Genomic DNA, 19888 nt, shown 5'->3' with positions numbered 1-19888 from the left:
ATTCAATCAAATACTGTCATTATACGCTTTACGTCGCACAGTTCTGTAGACAGATATATATTTTATTAATTCTGATTATCATAAATATCAAGTAGATATATTTCTTAGAGTAAATTAGAGTTTTTTTGAGAACTTCAGTTTTGGCTTCAAAACTTGAAAAACTTCATTAAAATTTATGTTTCTATATGTTTTGTTCGTTTCTTAGTTTATCTGTATATTAATCCTTATTTAAATAACCCGCCTATGTGTCGTGCAAATCAGCCTTTCACATTCTTCGTTCTACCACCGGATTGTGTATACAGAAAAAAGATATGAAAAACAATCTTGTATGCCTTCTTTATCATGTAGTAGGGATGAAAACATAAACAGGGTCAATTCGAAATAAATGGACAGTAATGTAACGAATGTAGCGGTATCAAAGAACATTGTATTATAAGTTTCCATTTATAAGCACGTATTAAGGTTTCTTACAGTGAAATTATTTAGAGTAATATATGTCTTGCCGAGTATTTATTAATTTTTTTCTTTTTTTTAATTCAATGTTCAATATTATAATGTTGAGTGACGATTTTATTTCTGTTCGTGGTAAGTCTGTTGTGTCACCATTGTCAAAGAAATTTGTTTAATATCGAAAAATGTTTATTTTATATGCAATACAATTTATTTTACATTTGCCATTTCCCATTTATGCATTTCCTATTGAATCCATTTAGAATAAAATCTTAAATGATTAATAATTATTAATCACTCTTATAATCGATAGCATCTAGATACTTGTACATTTTCATCTACAACGTCATTTATAAGTATAATTACTTGTTAACAAACTGTAACAATGTGATTTTTTTTATATTTTTGCTAGGGCTCAGAAATGTATGGAAAGAGAATATGTTTTTGGCTCAAAAATATTTGTAAGATATCTTGGGAAGGAAAAAGAAAATATAATCGCCGAAAATCTAGGTACTAGTTTGTTGAAGTTCTAGCAAAATGAAGCAAAAGATTTTATTTACCGTCAATAAACTTATTGTAATTAATAATATTCTTTCAGGAAATATTGTAACTCAAAGCAGAGCAGTCAGTGAATCGGAAATTGTTACTAATTCCAAGCAGAACAGTTCCCAAAAATGTATCCTACGAGTGCCTCTGTATTAGGGACAAGAACCTTTCAATATCCGCATTATCAATCTTCATCGTCTGTAGTAGGTGTCTATCCGCCTTTCAATCCCTATTGTGCATCCATCAATGGTCCACCATCGGGGTCAGTTTGTGTAATTTTGTTAAATCTATTTATCTGGCGAATTAATACGATATCCTTTTTTTATAATGATGGATCCGAGTCCCAAAGTCACGAGTAGATTTTTATTCTTGCTGATTCGGCCTGTGATTCTTTTTGATCTTATCTGATATACGAGACAAATTTTATATTCGCTATAAAATTGTAATAAAAATATAATTTTAATGTTTTTATGTTTTACATTTCATAGATTGATACAGCAATCTCCCATATTTTTTGAAAGTTATATGAGTAGCGGCGATGTAGCTTTTAATAAGCCATACAACGACTTTACTAGAGTGCAGTCACCAAATTTAATTTGGCCAATTGGACCAAGCCCTCAACCATATAGCCATGCATGGGAAGAACAATATAGAGTTAGTTTTGTTTAGAATATTTAAATTTACCTAGATATTATTATAATATTCGATTATATTGTCTTATCGTTATCTGTAATTTGCTATAATTAGTTTACTCATTGTTTACAACACTTGTATAACGTGCTAAACGATTGTTTAATTTTGTTTTCAAGGCGGAAAAGTCAAAGACCTTAAGTAAATGGGTTCACTTCCCACAGGCTTGGGATAATGTTGCTGTTGCCTCAACTCCTGAAGGTCTTAGACGCATCAGAGGTACACACGGTGCATTTTTTCATGCTGCCGAATGGCTTGAAGGACGGCAATCATACAATTCATTAGCTGTTAATTATAATGGTAAAAATTTGAAATCAATTTTATGTTATTATATGTTTTTTCATTTCCACCGCGTATAACGATTAATATTATCTATTGTTGAAATAGTGCAATCCAATTCTTTCAAACGACGTAGCCCATCTCCACTGTTTGATGCACCGACTAGAGAAAAAAGCTCATGGCACGGTCAGGTACAAACACAATTTTTTTGTTCACCTAACATTATTATATATTGAAAAAAAAAATGTTAAGACAAACGGATGTTTTCCTTTTTTTTAGAATCAGCAGCAGATTTCTACACGAAACAATAAAACACCATCACTTTACGAAAATAATATGTTACAAGGGACAAGACAACACAATCAAACATCACGGTCGCATCTAAGTGATGCAGAAAACGAAGAAGTAGAGGTACTTTGTCTTTTTTTTGTACTGTTACGCGACGTTGATTTATTTATGTATTTTATATTTTATTTATATAATTTATCTTACGCTTAATTTATTCTCTCTTACTCTTTTCTTCTCTAGAAATTTTTTATTCCTAATAATCGCGTCGGACATAGTACAAATAATGGCATTAATATACCCATCGAATTACAAGTAACAAATTTAGATCAAAACATCAATATGAGAGATATGAAGCAAATTCTTTCGTCTATATTCAGGGAACACGTCTCGGTACGTGACTATTTATTTATTGAAAAAGTTATAATTTATGTACAATTTATTTATTGTAGAGATACGTTTCTTTTCTATTCTAGAGCTGTCATATTTGTGTATTTATGCAATCGGACGGTAATTACGCTGCTAGTGTCAAAGTACCTTCATTATCGGACGCACAGTATGTGATCTCGCAATTACATCGTCGTAAAATAGGTTACAAGCGCATTTTGATATCTTATGCTCATATCGGTGGACCAAATTTGCAACTTATCCGAGCGCAAATCGTAATGCTCTTGCAAGAAGTCCCGGGACACAAACTGCCGCTATTCAAATTCCGCGAGATGTACGAGAGCCGGTTTATGATCTCTATAAGCGTGTCGGAACTCTACAAGATGAGAGACGTATGCGTAATCACTGAAGATCCGAGTGGCAGAATGGTTTCACTCAATCCGGATCATAGAAACACGCCGTCGCCGTGCGTTAGTAATACGATACAGGTACGCAACAATCCGATATATTTTGTGTTACACGTGTGTTGTTTGCAGCATTTGTAAAATGATGACAGAGACGCCGAGTCTGAGCTTTTTCGATTATGGTAAAGCTACACTATAGTTTCCGTTATCGCCAAAAAGCTTTGATCATATTGTAAAGCGATTCATACTGAATTAATTTACTTTTTTTTTTTATGGTAGAAAATCGTAAATTTTATAGATATTATAAGACATGTTAATAATGTTTGTAGGATGGACAAGTCAAATTGCCGTATTGCACGATGCATACCTCGAAACCGTTGTCTGACAAAGGCTGGGCGGAACAAGAAATGGCATCCTTACCGAATATAAAGATCTCTTTGAAACTTCTCGAGTCTCGTATGCAACAATTACTAGCGTCGCACAATGGCATTCTACCCTTGCCAAGGTATTTTTTTATTAATGTTAAATTTGGTATACACTGCAATAGAATTATAATATTAATTTAAGGATACATACATTACAATCTATCAAATAATTTTAGTTTACCAAACTGTTATGAGGCAGAATTCAAAGAACAATTAGAAATCATAGAGAATGGTGTACCTTTGGAACATTTAGTTTCATGCTTATCATGTGTCGAATTGAGACAAAATATCGGTAGCGTGAAGTATATTGTATGGACAGGGGAAAAGGATCATGAAAATAATCACGATGGTAAAATTATTTTGTAATATTATCAGAATTAGTTGAGTATGTGTGTTGTTCAAGATTGTGCAAGAGTTATACATGACTATTTTCAGAAACTAAATGTGTGAGTCCACCACTCGCAAATCAGCTAGCCCTTTTCAGCCGCGAGCTGATCGATCTTCTGAAAACCGCTCCGCACTGCCAGTTACCCTTTAATCAATTTATACCAGCTTATCACCATCATTTCGGACGTCAGTGCAGAGTTGCCGATTACGGATTTACTAAACTAATAGATCTGTTAGAGGCACTTACGCACACTGTACAAGTACGTAAATTAAACGGCACGTTCCGAATAGCTGTTAAATCGTTGAATGATCTGTTAATTCTCGCGTATTTCTTCCAGGTAATGGGAGAGGGCAACAAGCGTGTAGTTACGTTATCGCATCGTGCTCAAGTACGCAGATTCACCTCGGATTTGTTGCGAGTACTGAAATCGAAAGCGAGCAAACAAGTGGCACTTTCAGAATTACCAAACGTTTATAATCGAGTAATAGGTACCAATAATTTTGTGACATATTCTCCACAGTTATTTTTTAAAGATAGACAATTGGTACATATAAATTTTTTTCCAGCAAAACCTTGGGACATCGTGGATTACGGTGTATGTGATATCGAGGATATTCTCGGTGAAGTGCTCGAGAACACGGTTGTCGTGACTCCTTTGGAAAATGGCGATAAAATGATAACTATTCCCAAACGCGAGCAAACTGCCGAAGAAATCGAACGAACGAAAGTGTTCGCCAAGGAAGTTCGTATGAATAATAAATTACTTCATAGATTTTGAGGAAACCCTACAAAATTTGAGCGCTATTAAAATAAACCCTTGTAATTTAACAGGTGGTCGAACTACTGCAACACGTTCCACAATGTAGAATGCAGTTCAACAAATTTGTACCTTCTTATCATCATCACTTTGGGCATCAATGCCGCGTATCGGATTACGGATTCACCAAATTGATCGAATTATTTGAAGCAATCCCGGATGTAGTTAAGATCGAGGAAGTAAACGGAGGCGAGAGACAGATATCTTTAACCAAGAAAGAGGGTCTTAAAGTTCTCTCTGAACAAATATTAAAATTGGTGATGCGCGCCAAAAGCGGCCTAAGCGTTTCAAGCATCGCACAGATGTTCCAACATCAATTCGGTTATGCGTTGCGTCCCGAATTGTTCGGCTGCAGTTCAATGTTGCAACTTATGCAGAAGCTTGGAGATACCGTTCAGGTAATTGCAACATCTACAATCGATTAATTAGTAACGCCTTAATTGAGAATATCGTTTGAGAATTTGTTCTCTTCTGTCGCAGGTTATAAATTTGGTTACAGGACCAGCTATTATCATAATAGACAAATATTTGCAGCAAACAATTCTCCAATGCCGGCGCATATTAATGGGTCAACCCCAATATAGAATGCCTATTAGAGAATTCGTGCAACAATACTTTCAGTATTATTTGAAGCAATGTAATCTAGACAACTTTAAAAAAGATCTGGCAAATGTTGTTCGGGTACGCATAAATTTAATGCAAGAGGAGCGACCTAGTATTGTTCACAATGCCATTAAAACTAATTTATCAAAATCACGCTCTGAACGATCCAAAGCACTTTTTTCATAAATTTATCATATTTCCAAAATGTGTTTTACAGTTTACAGTGATAAATAACGAACAATTCATCGAGCTGACACCATTGCATCGTTTTGCCTGTGAACTTTATCTTGTAATGATAAATTGCGATGGTACATTAAACTTATCACAGTTTGAAGTATCATACTTGAATTTCATAGGATCACCTTGTATACCTGCACAATACGGTTTTCCAACAATAACTGCACTTTTACAAGCCTTGCCTTGCACTGTAACGATAAAAGAGACACGGAAAAAAGAAGCGATTATCTGCTTGAATAAAAAGCTAGCTGGTAAATAAATAGTTAAAGTACAATTTCTTTTATATACTCGTCGATATCTTATTAATTTGAATTGTTCTTTTAAGATTCTGTCGGTTTGTTTCTGCCGCTGGGGTACAAATCGATGTCATCCTATCACGATACAGATTCCAGCAACGATTCATTTGAAAGTGATTCTTCCTGTCGCGTAAATGTTTCCAACGCTTTCAGCACAATGGACGATCACGAAAAGTGGCTTGATCCATTGACAAATGTTATTTCTTGGAAAGCAAAGGATAATGAAGATGTACTGTCGAAGACTTGTGACAAGCATTGGAAGAACTTACCAAATTCGGAAAAACGCTCGATTAACTGGCCAGCTCTGGAAAGCGGCGGTGAAAGCCTCTTAAACAGCTTGATGCGCACACCGAAATTACGCACACGTAATTTCCCTCCACCGCCACCTAAACCCGATTCCCCGCCCGAGGTATTATTTTAATTATCATTAATAATTTGTCATGATATGATGACCGAAACTATTGATTTATCATTCTTGCAGGATGTCATGTGCAAAGAAGAACGCTCGAAATCTTCACTGTGGATGTCTCCAACAAAATTTACCTATTCACAAGATGAACATTCCCCGAATGTACAGGTACATTTCTTTTTCTGTTGGATATGTTTCTATATGAGAAAGTGATTTAGTTCGTCTTATATACATAGTTTGTTAATTCATTCGTTCTTTTTCAAGCTGAAAATTTTAGAAAACTGGAATCAGGTGCCAATACTGTCCGCCGACGATATATCGAATTTGCTGTCACCGGCCAAAAATCTGTTATCTGCTGCACCTAACCCATTTTATTCGCCTACTTCTCCTGTTGTTGCACCACACTCATCGGAGTTGCCACTTCCTTCTTTATCGCTAACACCTAAAAAGAAAGCATTGGTAGATAATCAGGGAAAAATTGCCACTAACGCAAGGCATCATCTTAATTTTACTAGTTCCGAAAATGTTGTCGACGCAGATGTTATTTTTGTCGATGAATATATTATTGTTATCGACGATAATGAAAACAGCGAGAATTACAGCACCTCTAGTAAACACTGTAAGTAGCTACATTATTTAAAAAAAAAAATGAAGAAAAATTCTCTTATGTGCCATGCATCTTCAGTTATTTCTTTTAAGTTGTCTGACAAATTTTTGTCTAATTTATCATTGATAGATTTTTTACTGCTGAGTGTATAATTTTAGGAATGTGTCATGTGAATGAGTGATGACATACATATAAAATTGGAGTGATACGCTGTTACTACCACGCGATTTTCACAATACGTAATGAAGAAATAATTTTATCGATGAAAAATCTTCGATGTTTTGAGATTGAGTTAGTGCTAACTGTATGGCAGAATCGAAAGAATATAATGTAAAATGGGGCGCAGAGATAAAATTTTAACAAAGATCGTTGAGACAGATTTGTTCGGTAATAAATAAATATTAGCAATAAGTATCATGTAAATTTTATTTAAAAGGAGATAAGATAAAAATTTAAACCGAATATCTCTGGAGCAGCACAATATCTTTCTTTTTTTTTCTTTTATTTAAAGAACGGTGACTGGTACACCCTGTGATTCTGCCTAATATATTTTTACGTTCTGCTGATATATTTAAATATGTAATATAAGATGTATAATAAGAATGCAACTCATTTTGAATTGTACAGAAAAAAATGAATGCGTGATGATCTCACTTTTAATCTTCATACTCATTGTAAATATTACATGGATGGTGTAATAAAATTTACTGCATAAAGAGATAAAATAGCGTATTACGATAAATCTGGCAAACTATTATAGTATCGCACAAAACTTGGAATACATTGTAGCTATAATTTTAGTATACAATCTAATTGTACAATTGAACAATTCGGGATGTAACGTGTAGCCGAATTGCTGTTGGAATGCTTGTATGTATGTACAATATTTGAATGTACGATATTTGAAACGCATAGGCCGCTTTTGGTGCGCATTACTAATTTTAATATTGAAATTGACGATGCGCGCCAAAAGTGGCCTAACGTTTCGAGTATCGCATAAGCATTCCAAAATTCATACAATTAAATTGTATACTAGAATTATAACTACAACGAATTCCAAGTTTTATGCGATACTAGTTTATCAGATTTAATTACGTAATACGCTATTTAAAAATAAACCGGAGGATTAGAAATATATAATGATTGTACTATCTCCACGAATTTGAATCGCTAAAATATTTGCGGTACAGTTGAATAATAGCTGGGCATCGCGGGTATTAGATAATTACGAGAATTGTATAGTATTCGTGTAGTGACTTTTTTATTATTTTGTTAATTTTTTGTTATTAAAAAAAATAGTTTTGTGACGTGTATATTTATGGATAATGATGAATTCTATTGTATTTTATATTTGCAAAAGAATTTCCGTGTGTACAAAACTTGCAATAATATTGTTGCAACGTTGCAGCAATGTTGCAACAATATTTCGGCAGTCTTCTTGCTGTACGTGTCTATGAGATAAAACTTTTAATTTGTTTAATCACAGACATTTTGTGTGTATACTGCGTTTGTTATTATTAAGATTGTCATTATTAAAATACACCATGCAAGGTTGTCTTATGTTCTAAATGTCTAATAAGTTTTATTGCACACTCGATTTGCTTTGGTGTTTTAAATGATGGATGATTAATTTAATTGAAACTTAAACGAAAAACTGTAAATGAAATCATATACATATGTATATATAAGATGATTTTATCATAATAACAAGAGAAATTTTAATATATAAATCATCAATGGAATCGTGTCTAAATAAGTATTTCATAAATTCATTTAATATACATGTACAATAGGTATAATCTTTTTATATATTGTACAATGAAGGAATAAAAGGAAAAATTGATTCATACAATATTCAAAGATATATTTGCTGTTGATGTGAGAGTGCTATGTTTTACATTATTATAAGATGCGGATTGTTACAGAGATTGCAAATAAGAGATAAAAGATAAAATTTTTGATAAATAATTATTTTTATTATCCCGCCGTTATCTTAAAAATAAAACGCCAGCAATCCTGACAATTAAAAGTGACGTAAAATGACTTTTTAATAATATCTTACTGGTGTTAGACATGTTATTAAGATGTTAAAATAATCTTATTAAATGTTAATAAAACGTCATTTGACTTTATTCTGTTTATTGAAGTAGTGTATTTAAGTTTTAAAAAATAAAACCCAAATCACTTTAAATAAAAATCATTTTTAGTCTATCAGAAATTATTTTACGAAGCGCTAAATATTTTGAAATCACAACAGTTAAAGTGTTCTATAACAAACATATCTATTTTGTTTTTTTAATGTTTATTAGTTTCTCATAAGAAAATCGATTATTTCGCGAATGTGAAACGGAACATCGTACCTATAGATACAACGTGTTACCCGTTGAAAATATTGATAAATGTGATAACGTAGTTAAAATTACGTTCACGTGAAGGCGCTAGTTGACAGGTTTTATTTTTAACTGAGCGCAGTCTGTGATAATCTTTGTATGTTTTGTGTTGCGCAGTCTTGCCGTAGTGTGTTTGAGCACGTGTATTGTTTATTGACGAAATTGAAAATATTCACAGAAAATGCAGGAATCTATTAAAATGGAGGTTGACGATAGCGTAGTGAAGGACGAAAATATTGATGCTCCAGAAATCAGTTACGAGGAAAAGCTACAATTTGTGAATGCCATTTCCAAACCTATGGCATCAAAGAAGCTAACCAAAAAGATTTACAAATGTATAAAGAAAGGTGAGCTATTTCAATCGCTGTTATTTAATACACGAATATTTTGTGACAATAGTTTAATATACTATATTTTATAATGTACAAAGTAATAGAATTTAATAATGTTTTTGGAAGTAATGTTTTTCGGAAATATAAAGTGTATCTGTCAGGACAGAAACTATTTAAGCATATAGTAATTTTATGGGAATAATTTTCGTTTATTTCAGCGTCTAAACATAAAACTTACTTGCGCAACGGTTTAAAAGACGTCCAGAAACATCTTCGTAAAGGTGAAACAGGGTAAGCTTTACTTCCTGCATTGATTATCTGATATTGGCATGTCGAGATACAATATGTGCACAACATTAAATTTTAAACAAGAATATAATCGACCAAATTATGAGCAAATCAAGTTGTTGAAAAAAAGTATAAATTTTGATCTTAATTAAACGAGTACAAACATATTTTAACTCTACTGAGTTCTTCAGCGTTAGGAAAAAATTGTTTCTAGAGATTAAAATTAATATTTTTTTAACAATTTGATTTGCTTGTTATTTGACCAATTATCTTTAATTTCTTCCTTAGTCTAAATACGCTATTATGCATATTATAAAACGAGTCTGTTTCTTATAATTTATGCAAAGTGAGATCAAATGAAAAATTGAATTATTTTGTATAATTAAAATTTTAGTTGCAATGATAGTTAACACTAGTGATAATTTTATTTGTGTGAGATTGTTAAAAAACAGTTATTAACATTTTTACTGTTTAAGATTATAGATTAGTTTAATGAAAAATGTCTTTTGTACTAAAATTTCTTCATTTTAGGTTGGTTGTCTTTGCTGGAGATGTCTATCCCATAGATATTATGTGCCACTTACCGATTGTGTGTGAAGACAAAAATATTCCCTATTGTTTTACTCCATCAAGAATGGATATTGGTGGGGCAATGGGCATGAAGCGTGGTAGTCTTATGGTGCTCATAAAGGAACATCCCGACTACAAGGAACTTTATGACGAAATTAAACTTGTGATGAAAACTCTTTCTGCGCCTCTATAATTTTTGCATCTAGACTAAACTTGTATATTATATGCTTGTATAATTTTGTATATTGTATTCAAATTATACAATATATAAATTAGTTTTTAATTAATTACTTTTAATCAATAATGTGTATGACAAATGAAAATCATACAAAGCAAACATTTTATCGATTAAATTAGGATCTAGTTTGTATAAATTATCTCTATTTTTCATTAAACCATTTTACATACACACACACACACACACATGTATATATATATATATATATATATATATATATATATATATATATATATATAATTTTTACCAATTTATTTTATCATGCTTTCCATATTTGTGATTTAATTTTTTACGATAACAGTTTAAGATTCGAACTTGAAACTTCAATTATTTAAATTATTCGAAAAATCTGCGCATTTTTCTTTATTATTATATAAAACAAAACAGGCGCGCGCTACTGGCAAAGAAATCTCGCGATCGTACAGTACTATTACAGAAGAACGGTACTATTTTGGTAATCGTCGATCAACGGCGTAACGTCCGGCGTTAGTTATATTTATAACAGTCTCCGAGTAAACAAGTTTTGTTTTTCTTTTCGTCTAGACTTTATAAAAAAGCTAAAAGCTGTAACCTGATACTATAGGTGCTGGAAATATTTAGTAGTCATTTTTCTCGAGAATACATAAATTTTTACAACTTACGGTTTTATTGTAATAAATGTGTAAGTGAGTACTACACACTCATAAAATTTATATTAAAATCGGTGATTCACTAGTCGCGGCCTCCCTTTGTGAGCTTTTGATATCACACACTTTCAAATTATAATTTTTAAAAAATATAAAATAAAAGATACTTTATATAAATTAATAAAAATTAAATCTTTCAGATAATAAAATTTATACGATTTTTTTTAATTGCATAGTTTAAACAACAATAGGTATGTACCTATAATATTAATAACACAGGTCTACAAAATTTAGGTTGGTCTTGTGCTTTGTACTTTGAAGTTTTATAGGATGTTTCTATAGGATTTCGATGAAAACAACTACGATATCCGTTTTTTTCTATCACCCTCTATTTTTTAAATATTCACAAAGTTTTTTTTAATTTTGATCTCTTCATGATTTTTTTCTGGTTAAGGCTCCTGAGTACTCGCCGCGGCCATAATGAAGTCGTGATGTCAGAAGCGAAAAATTGCGTGAAATGACACGTAATTTTGTCCTGAAATGTTATCGTGCATGTCATTTTGTTATTATGTGTTTCATTGTGAAAATATGACTTGTCTCGTATTTATCAAATTCGTAAAAATGAACCTCGAGTAAAGTTTCTTTGAATTTTATACATAAAAGTACATTTTTCACTCCTTTTAATAGCTATCCGTGTGTTTTCCTGTCTGAATAGACGTCACTTTACGTGCTTTTTACGACTATTTACTGACTGCTAAGCGAAAAAAGGATAGTCGTGACCGATATTTAGAAGTGTTTTAAAGCCATCTGATTAGTCTGTTTTATCCAAATTGGCATTATTTAGAAATGGCACGTCGGACAAAATTACGTGCCCATGTGTTTTCCTGTTTCAATTGCTTCACTTTACATGCTTTTTACAACTATTTACTGATTGTTAGGCTGAAAAAGGATAGTCGTGACCGATATTTAGAAGTGTTTTAAAGTCATCTGCTTAGTTTGTTTTTATCCAAATTGGCTTTATTTACAAATGGCATGTCGGACAAAATTACGTGTCATTTCACGCAATTTTTCGCTTCTGACGTCACGACTTCATTATGGCCGCGGCGAGTACTCAGGAGCCTTAAAGAAAAAATGTTAGCGAGGTCAGCTTTATGGCATTCGATACGCAATTATAATATGCATAGTTCCGTGTGCCCAAAGAGCAATGACCCCAAGGCATGTTTTCCGGTACCCCTACTATTTCTCCCAAACTATAAATACACTGGTATCTCTGCTTTTTTAACAAATGGTTTGGTGGCATCACAGAGCTCTATACATACATGGATGACATTCACAATCACAGTGACCTTGTTCACATCTTATATATAAAATTCTGTATTCATCAACGCTTTAGTGCAGGATTTGCGGTTACATCGAACGTATATACATACATACCAGTGAGTGTTTCGATTGCAGCCTTAAGCTAAGCAGAACATCTCTAAAGTCTATTTCTCATTGCGTTACAAGAAATTTACTTCGTAAACATGACGAGTAATGATAAACTTCAAAAAGCTGACACTTGCGAGTATACTTTCAACAATACAACAAAACTGCGAGCAAATGAAGATTTGGAAAATTACGTAAAGCTGTTACGTGATACATTTGACCAGAATTTATTTCCGAGCGACTTCGATGAATGGACAGTGAGCCAAAAATACAAATGGATTAATAAGAATCTGTCCAAATTCTATCCGAACGTGCCAGAGTCTTTATTGAAATTCATTCCGGCTTCCTTTCGGCAAGGAGATTGCGGTCAGTCACCGGTGAAGAAACCCGAATGGTTGGATATGGATAAATACCGCAGGGGCCAAAAATTCGCCCAGGAATATTTAGTCGGAATTACCATAAGTGTAATGTTGTCGTTATTACCTGCATTTTCTTTCGAAAATATTTTAAACCCAGTTATCCTGGGTAATCAATCTCATACACTCTATTTGAGTTTTAAAAGGTATGTCACTTCCTAACGTTACTATTTTTCGTTAGGCAGATAAGTATTCAAAAGTGTTGCAAATAATTGCCAAGTTATATCGTGATACAATTGCCTTATTATGCTTAATTATTGTCTATTAAGGGATTGCATACACTTAGGAGGCATCAAAAATAATCCTATATTTATTAATTTTTTTCTCCGAACATAGTGGTATATCAAATCGGGTACTAATGTCTTATATATAGTTTTGTTACTAAAATGTAATTTTTTTATTAAAAAATTAAAGAGATATCGTTTTTTTCTCGATAGCGTGTTTTTTAAATTGGTACCCAAAATATTTCTAAAACAAATGGATAGATCGGATTCAGATTTTTTTCTATTTATTCAGCATGAAAATACTCAGTTTTTGTTGTAGAGCTTTTTTTAGATCTTAGTTTTTTTAACCCTTAAACACACCGATCCTAAAATACGGAAACATTTTTGGGTCTGGGAGACTTTTTTAACTTTAAGAAACTATAACTTTGATTACAATCAATATTTTTTTACAATTTTTTTTTAAACAAAAGTTTAAAATCTCAGGAGTGTGACTGCACAATCGGCATTGCCAAAAAATAATTTATTGTGAAGTTATAAACGCAAAACCATTAAGCAAAAATGAGAAATTGGTTAAAAATCCACTTTTCCTTCAAAAAATCATATCTTTGCAACAAAAAATGTTTAAAGACTTCGAAATATGGCGTTTTAAAGCTAAAGAGTCACTTTCAAAATAAAATTTGGCAAAGTCATTCCTTTTAAAAAGTATAATTATGTAACATAAAGAATATGAGGTATTTTTGGGCATCGAAAAATCCACTTAAAAAAAAAATCATATCTTTGCAACAAAAAAACTTTGAAAAACTTTACAATACGGCGTTTTAAAGCTAAAGATTCTTTCAAAAAAAAATTATATCATTGTCATTTTTATTAAAAAATGTACTTATGTAACAAGGCGAATATGAGGTATTTTGGATTAAATTGTGTCTAAAATTAAAAATTGATGTGTTTGATGATATATTTTGGAAAAACTCTCTTTTCTACGGCATTTTATAGTATTCCAACTTTAGACAGAGTATATGCGAGTAACATCTGCAAACCGACCTGTTTGAACGTATTTTGTCCAACTTTTTTTATGTAAAATACTCACAAAAAAAAGTTTTACTTACACACTATATGGGTTGCATTGACCTTAACAAAACTTTGCTGCCGTGCCGTTCGAATTCTAGTTGACCAAAAAAGTTGATCAACCATATCAATCGAAAGAGGAGATTTCAAACTTTTTTTACGTCTTGGTCCAAAGACGTAAAATCCTCCTATCTCATTCCGTCTTCACATAGCAAGCGTTCAAAACTTCATATGGGATCTCTCAGCCCACTTACGTGTTTAAGGGTTAACATTTAAAAAACCAATTTAATTTTAAATGGTAATTCGAATTCTTACAGCGTTTTTCAGTGGGCAGAACTAAGTGCGCACTGGAAACTCACTAAATTTAGACTACACTGCCCGGGTATATTAAAAGTGCAAATTTTTTGCATGTAATTATTCTCAATGCAGTTTTGTAGCACATTGCGCCGCCGTATTTAATACACATAAGTGTTCTTTTGTAAACAAATAATATTTGCAATCCGTTATATATGTTTAATGTAATACATAATTTATTAATAACTTTAATGTAAATATATTTTAATTAATATTTTTACAACACAAATAAAGATTTTAAGATAAATACGTTTTTATTGATTTTCTTCTCGCTTGCTTATTATTTTAATCAGTACTTGCATTAGGATTGAGGACATTATATTGTTTACAAATTAAAAAAATACTGGAAAGGACCCGAATGGAGAGTCAAAATTAGTGATGCACCAGATAGTATCGGATAGTTGGGTATTTTCTTTTATCCGACGGATAATCTAATGTTAACACCATTGCTTATTTCGATCTGAGAGAAGTCTGAAAGCGGTCATCCTGGTCTTTTTCGACCATTAATGTTACCAACGTCTATTATTGCGAATGAAACTATAAATCATATCAATTTTGCGAAACTATTGATAAAAAATGTTATCGGCAGTGTTGCCGAAAATTGACGTGATTTAAGCTTACAGCACATGAATTTCAGAAATATTTGGTATTATCTCTAATAAAAAGGATAAACAATCCAATATCGTGGTTGAAAAAACATTATTCTGAATTTCCAAATTTAGAAAATCTAGCTTGTTTTAAAATATTTAAGTGCTCCACCCTCTTCAGTAAATTCTAAAAGGCTATTTAGTTCCGCAGAGAACGTTTATGTAGACAATCAAAATAAATTAGTCTTAGACAATGCAAAAATGTTAATTTTTATAATGAAAAATTTAAATATTTAATTTTTAAAATAATTGTTTTACAATTGTTCAAATTAAATTGAAAATAAAGATAATAAAACATTGTTTCTATAAAAAAAAAAATATTTTGTTTTTTTTTATTTGATTAATAATTTAACTTTATTTTTGGAACATTTTCTGCCGGATAATATCCGATTTATCCGGCAAAATAGTATCCGGCCGGATTATCCAGTATCCGGTCGCGAGAGTATACATACAATATTGATTCGGTATCCGGCTATCCGGTAAAAATCACTTTCTACTGCATCCTTAGTCGAAACGTTTGTTGTAATATATACATACAAATAATAAATAATATTTACAATATTTATAAAAAAAGAAAGCTTTTCAATAATAACGGCAATGTCCAGCTAGGCTTTATATAAAAAATTGATTTTTATTTCGGAAAAGCTTATGAAATAGATAAATATATAATAATATAATATATTTCTATATAGTATTAATAGCATATTTATACAATACATAAATATTATTGTTTTACGTAACACAATAATCTGCAGAAACAATGAATATAATACTTACAGCCTTATCCGTATAAAGATTATGCACCATTTGAACAAAGTTTTCGATCTTTGGAATTTTCCGAGAATCTTTTTTTAATAATTCATCTTTATCACTGTTGGATGATAACGAAGAAAGTAAATTTAATAGTTCAAATGCTATCGGGCATCTCGTGAATTTAAAAAATTATCACCATTTTGTACAACCAATATATTGCACTAAATTAACACTGTCTCTCAGAGTTCGTGCCGAATTCTCGCACTATATAGTGCAAAAATTCAACTTTCCAGTGAAACGCGTTGCCTGCGGCGGGTGCGCACTCAGTTTTTCCCAGTGAAAAACGCTATTAAATTCAGATAAGCGCCATTTTGCAATAAACGCGAATTTTTAAAATTGGCCCCGATAAAGAGCCGACTTTCTCTCTTTAGTAAATTGTAAATTATGTTTGTTCTATATACCTGATGAGCTTTTACCTATAGAGTGATTGGTAGAACTCAATGGCTAATAAACTGGCGTTGGTTAAACTTGTGTTGCGTTAATTTACTGAGTTATTGTGAAAAAACAAAATGGTGTTCCACAACCCCCTCCTTTCCTCTACATTATTATGCAGCATATTTGATATTATTACATGATACATGAAATATCATTATATATATAAATTAATACACAATTATTTAATTCCCATTAATTTCAAAGGTATGTATCGGCTATACACCGGATGTTTTCTTGGTTCAATGGAGAACCATGGGTAAAGGAAACGCCTGCCTTCCAGAGCATGCAGATTACGCGCAGAAAGCACATGATAATAAGAGAAAAACTATCTCGGATTGACGAAGTCAAAAATGCGTGTAAATTTGCAAATCCATGGAGTCCGGATCGTGAATTGCTTCTAAAAGATTTCGCCGAAGCATGTCCATTTGAGAAGATCGGTCAACGACCGTATAAATCGTTCATAGATTTGCCATTCAAGCAGAAGTATGTAAACAGCGCTGACATGGCAATGATTCAATTGTGCTTTGTAGGCTTCATTTTACTCTATCCGCAAGAATTTGGAGTGCACGGTTGCACCGATGAGGATTTTGAGGCTTACTGTCATCTTTGGAGGTGTTACGGATATTATCTTGGAATAGAAGATGAGTACGTATCGCGTCGAAATATTATTTTTAGAAACAAAACATTTACATCGGTGTATCTAGGAAATGTTATGTTATTAATTAAATCTCATTACGTTACTTCACAGATATAATTTCTGCAGTGGCAGTCTCAAAGAAATAAAACGATGCTTCCAAGATTATTGTCAATATTGGATGATTCCAAATTTGAAGGAAGTGACAAGCGAATGGGAACACATTACGAGATGCATTGTCGAACCGTTGAATTATTATCCTTTTTTACGCATGTCTTATAAGTCCGCGATGTTACTTATCATAAATCCACTTGATGTAAACATGCCGCGTTTAAGCGCATCTCTTAGCTATTCAGACTGGATCATTTATAAGATATGGAAGTAAGTTTTTATTACATTACGCAAATTGTTTAGCATGCAAAAAAAAATTTAATTAGATAATAATGGAATAATATATGTCATTTCAGATTTATATTACGTTATGCTTTGAAATTATCGAGCATAAGATTACTTTTTAATAAATTATTACTGAGTTCACTGAATCAAGTGGTGAAATATAGCCCGGAAAAAGAAGCGAAACTTCAAATGCGATCTAAGAAACAAACGCCGGATTTTTCTATAATATTTTAATGATAACATAACAAACTTTTCCTTGAGTTTTTAAACACATATTGTAAATCGATTATATCGAGAAAACAATGGCACATGACAGGAATAAACAAATATTTAAAAAAAGTAATGTTTTTATAATATTTTAATGGTCGCTGCAATAAATTTTAAATTTATTTAAAATATTCTAAGAAAGCTCATTTCGACAAAAATACATTGCCGTAATCGAAAGATTTGCGTTTATATAATCAATTCCTGTCACTCAGGTGCTGAATACTCCTTTATTAGAACGTATGATAATTTAACTATAAATAATAAAAAATATAATTATATGATATTTTTTCTAATATAATTTGAATATAATTAGTCATAGTTATGCAAGAAACGTCCAACCCATAAAATTATAATTTTTGAATTATTGTAATCAGTGGGGCAATTCGTACATTTTTCTACATAAACAAAAAAGATCTAAGCCTAATGTGTGTCTAAAATTAATAGAGAACAGTTTTTGTCTATATTTTAAAATTATTTACATTTTTTCCAAACAAACTTTATATAGGTTGGATGTTTTTTAGATAACTATAGCCAATTATGTAATGCAATAACATTAAATCTTCTCTTTTATAACAATTTAACCATTATGAAATAATATATTTTCAGGGTTGGTAAAATTACTTTATAAAAATAACTCGTTACCATTACCGTTACTCAAAAATTAACGAATCGTTACTATTTTCGTTACTCATTTTTACATTAATAAAATATATTGTAATATATACAAATTTCTAAAATAAATATTATATAAATAAAATTTTTTATCTTTTATTAAAAGAATAAGGTTCAACACATATGTATATTATATTAAATACACGTATATAATAATTTAATATAATAATAATTTAAGTCAATGTTTTTTATTGTATTTACGAATAATTGCAAAGTAATACTTGATTTATTCAAATATAATTTTGTAAAAAAATTTTCCAAGTTCTTTCAATTTTATTTAAAATTAAAATTTAAACGGTAAGATTAGATTAACTAGATTTTTTAAATAGATTCAAGAGTTACGTATGTAAGGAAATGACCCAAAGTGCACGCGCCAGTAGCGTGGTTATGCATATTTCTACACTAATCGAATTTAATAAATACATTAATTGAATTGTATAAATGCAGTATAGAAGATAAAATTTCTAACTAATTTTTGAATTAGTTTTATGTTAGTTCTCTTGTTGTTAGTTGATGAGCTGGCGTTAGATAGTGAAGGTATGGAATGTGTAAGTAATAATTTTTTGTAATCCAAGTCTCCTTATCTGTAAAATGTTGAAGAGAACAAATATTCTAGTCGAATCATGTAGACCAATAAATAAATGTTTAACTTATATTAATTACATACTATTTTTTAAACAAGAAATTAATGTCTTACAACACCGTAATTGTTGTTATTCTTCAGTGTAGTGTCGTTTTATTTTGTAGTAAATGTTTTTCTCGATGTCTGCGTTTTCATGTTAGACACAGATTGTCCTCGAAATGTTTCTGTCATCTTATGCAAGAAAAACATGCATTCAACTTTCATTGAGAATATTTTTCTCTATGTCTTAGTTTCGACGATACACGCTTCAAAAGAAAAAACCCAATTTTATTCAAAGGGGTGTTTTACCCTTAAAAGTGTATTAGGGCACGTGTAAAAAAAATACGTGTCCCTTATTTTGATTTATACTACAACTCTCGTCAAAATCAAAGAGAGACACTTCCAGTGCACAGACGGGTGCGCGTACCGTGCGTTATGGAATGGTTTTTAATTATTTTATATTATAAAAATTATAATGTTATTACTAAATTGTTATAAAAGATAATTTTAACAGTATAACTTATATACGAGCGCGCCAAGTACGCTGCTGCTAGAGATTTTGATCATCTTTAATTTTATCTGTCACATAATTTGCTACTTATTAGCACGGGATTGTTCCGTTTGACCATGTTGCAATTGACCACAGCCATT

At 31.4% G+C, this 19888-nt stretch overlaps 3 protein-coding genes across 3 annotated transcripts; all 3 read left to right on the top strand.

The window, feature by feature from the left end:
* Positions 1–348: 348 nt before the first annotated feature.
* On the top strand, positions 349–8677 carry LOC105199591 (meiosis regulator and mRNA stability factor 1-like). Its single transcript, XM_011166751.3, is given in 22 exon segments — positions 349–585; positions 863–960; positions 1049–1117; positions 1120–1258; positions 1485–1650; positions 1806–1986; positions 2074–2156; positions 2245–2376; positions 2494–2643; positions 2727–3125; positions 3371–3546; positions 3643–3815; positions 3902–4113; positions 4192–4342; positions 4421–4596; positions 4686–5069; positions 5152–5352; positions 5492–5762; positions 5837–6216; positions 6289–6384; positions 6481–6835; positions 6982–8677. Coding segments are annotated over 21 exon segments (3981 nt in total). The 5' UTR covers positions 349–585; positions 863–875; the 3' UTR covers positions 6984–8677.
* Positions 8678–9298: 621 nt separating this feature from the next.
* On the top strand, positions 9299–10814 carry LOC105199601 (H/ACA ribonucleoprotein complex subunit 2-like protein). Its single transcript, XM_011166764.3, has 3 exons — positions 9299–9560; positions 9764–9836; positions 10365–10814. The coding sequence occupies exons 1-3, from the start codon at positions 9395–9397 to the stop codon at positions 10594–10596; spliced, it is 471 nt and encodes a 156-aa protein (XP_011165066.1). The 5' UTR covers positions 9299–9394; the 3' UTR covers positions 10597–10814.
* Positions 10815–12390: 1576 nt separating this feature from the next.
* On the top strand, positions 12391–18700 carry LOC105199609. Its single transcript, XM_011166776.3, has 4 exons — positions 12391–13254; positions 16851–17291; positions 17395–17661; positions 17748–18700. The coding sequence occupies exons 1-4, from the start codon at positions 12791–12793 to the stop codon at positions 17908–17910; spliced, it is 1335 nt and encodes a 444-aa protein (XP_011165078.1). The 5' UTR covers positions 12391–12790; the 3' UTR covers positions 17911–18700.
* Positions 18701–19888: the final 1188 nt, after the last annotated feature.

The sequence above is a fragment of the Solenopsis invicta genome, chromosome 16 (assembly GCF_016802725.1).
Source record: "Solenopsis invicta isolate M01_SB chromosome 16, UNIL_Sinv_3.0, whole genome shotgun sequence".
Classification (NCBI taxonomy): Eukaryota; Metazoa; Arthropoda; class Insecta; order Hymenoptera; family Formicidae; genus Solenopsis; species Solenopsis invicta.
The sequence above is the reverse complement of the archived record's forward strand: the minus strand, read 5'-3'. Positions and strand labels throughout refer to the sequence as shown.

Coding starts and splice junctions, on each gene's coding strand:
- LOC105199601 (XM_011166764.3), top strand. CDS start 9,395: ATGCAGGAATCTATTAAAATGGAGGTTGACGATAGCGTAGTGAAGGAC. Junction 9,561..9,763: donor TTACAAATGTATAAAGAAAG/GTGAGCTATTTC, acceptor CGTTTATTTCAG/CGTCTAAACATAAAACTTAC. Junction 9,837..10,364: donor CTTCGTAAAGGTGAAACAGG/GTAAGCTTTACT, acceptor TCTTCATTTTAG/GTTGGTTGTCTTTGCTGGAG.
- LOC105199609 (XM_011166776.3), top strand. CDS start 12,791: ATGACGAGTAATGATAAACTTCAAAAAGCTGACACTTGCGAGTATACT. Junction 13,255..16,850: donor CTCTATTTGAGTTTTAAAAG/GTATGTCACTTC, acceptor TTAATTTCAAAG/GTATGTATCGGCTATACACC. Junction 17,662..17,747: donor ATCATTTATAAGATATGGAA/GTAAGTTTTTAT, acceptor ATGTCATTTCAG/ATTTATATTACGTTATGCTT.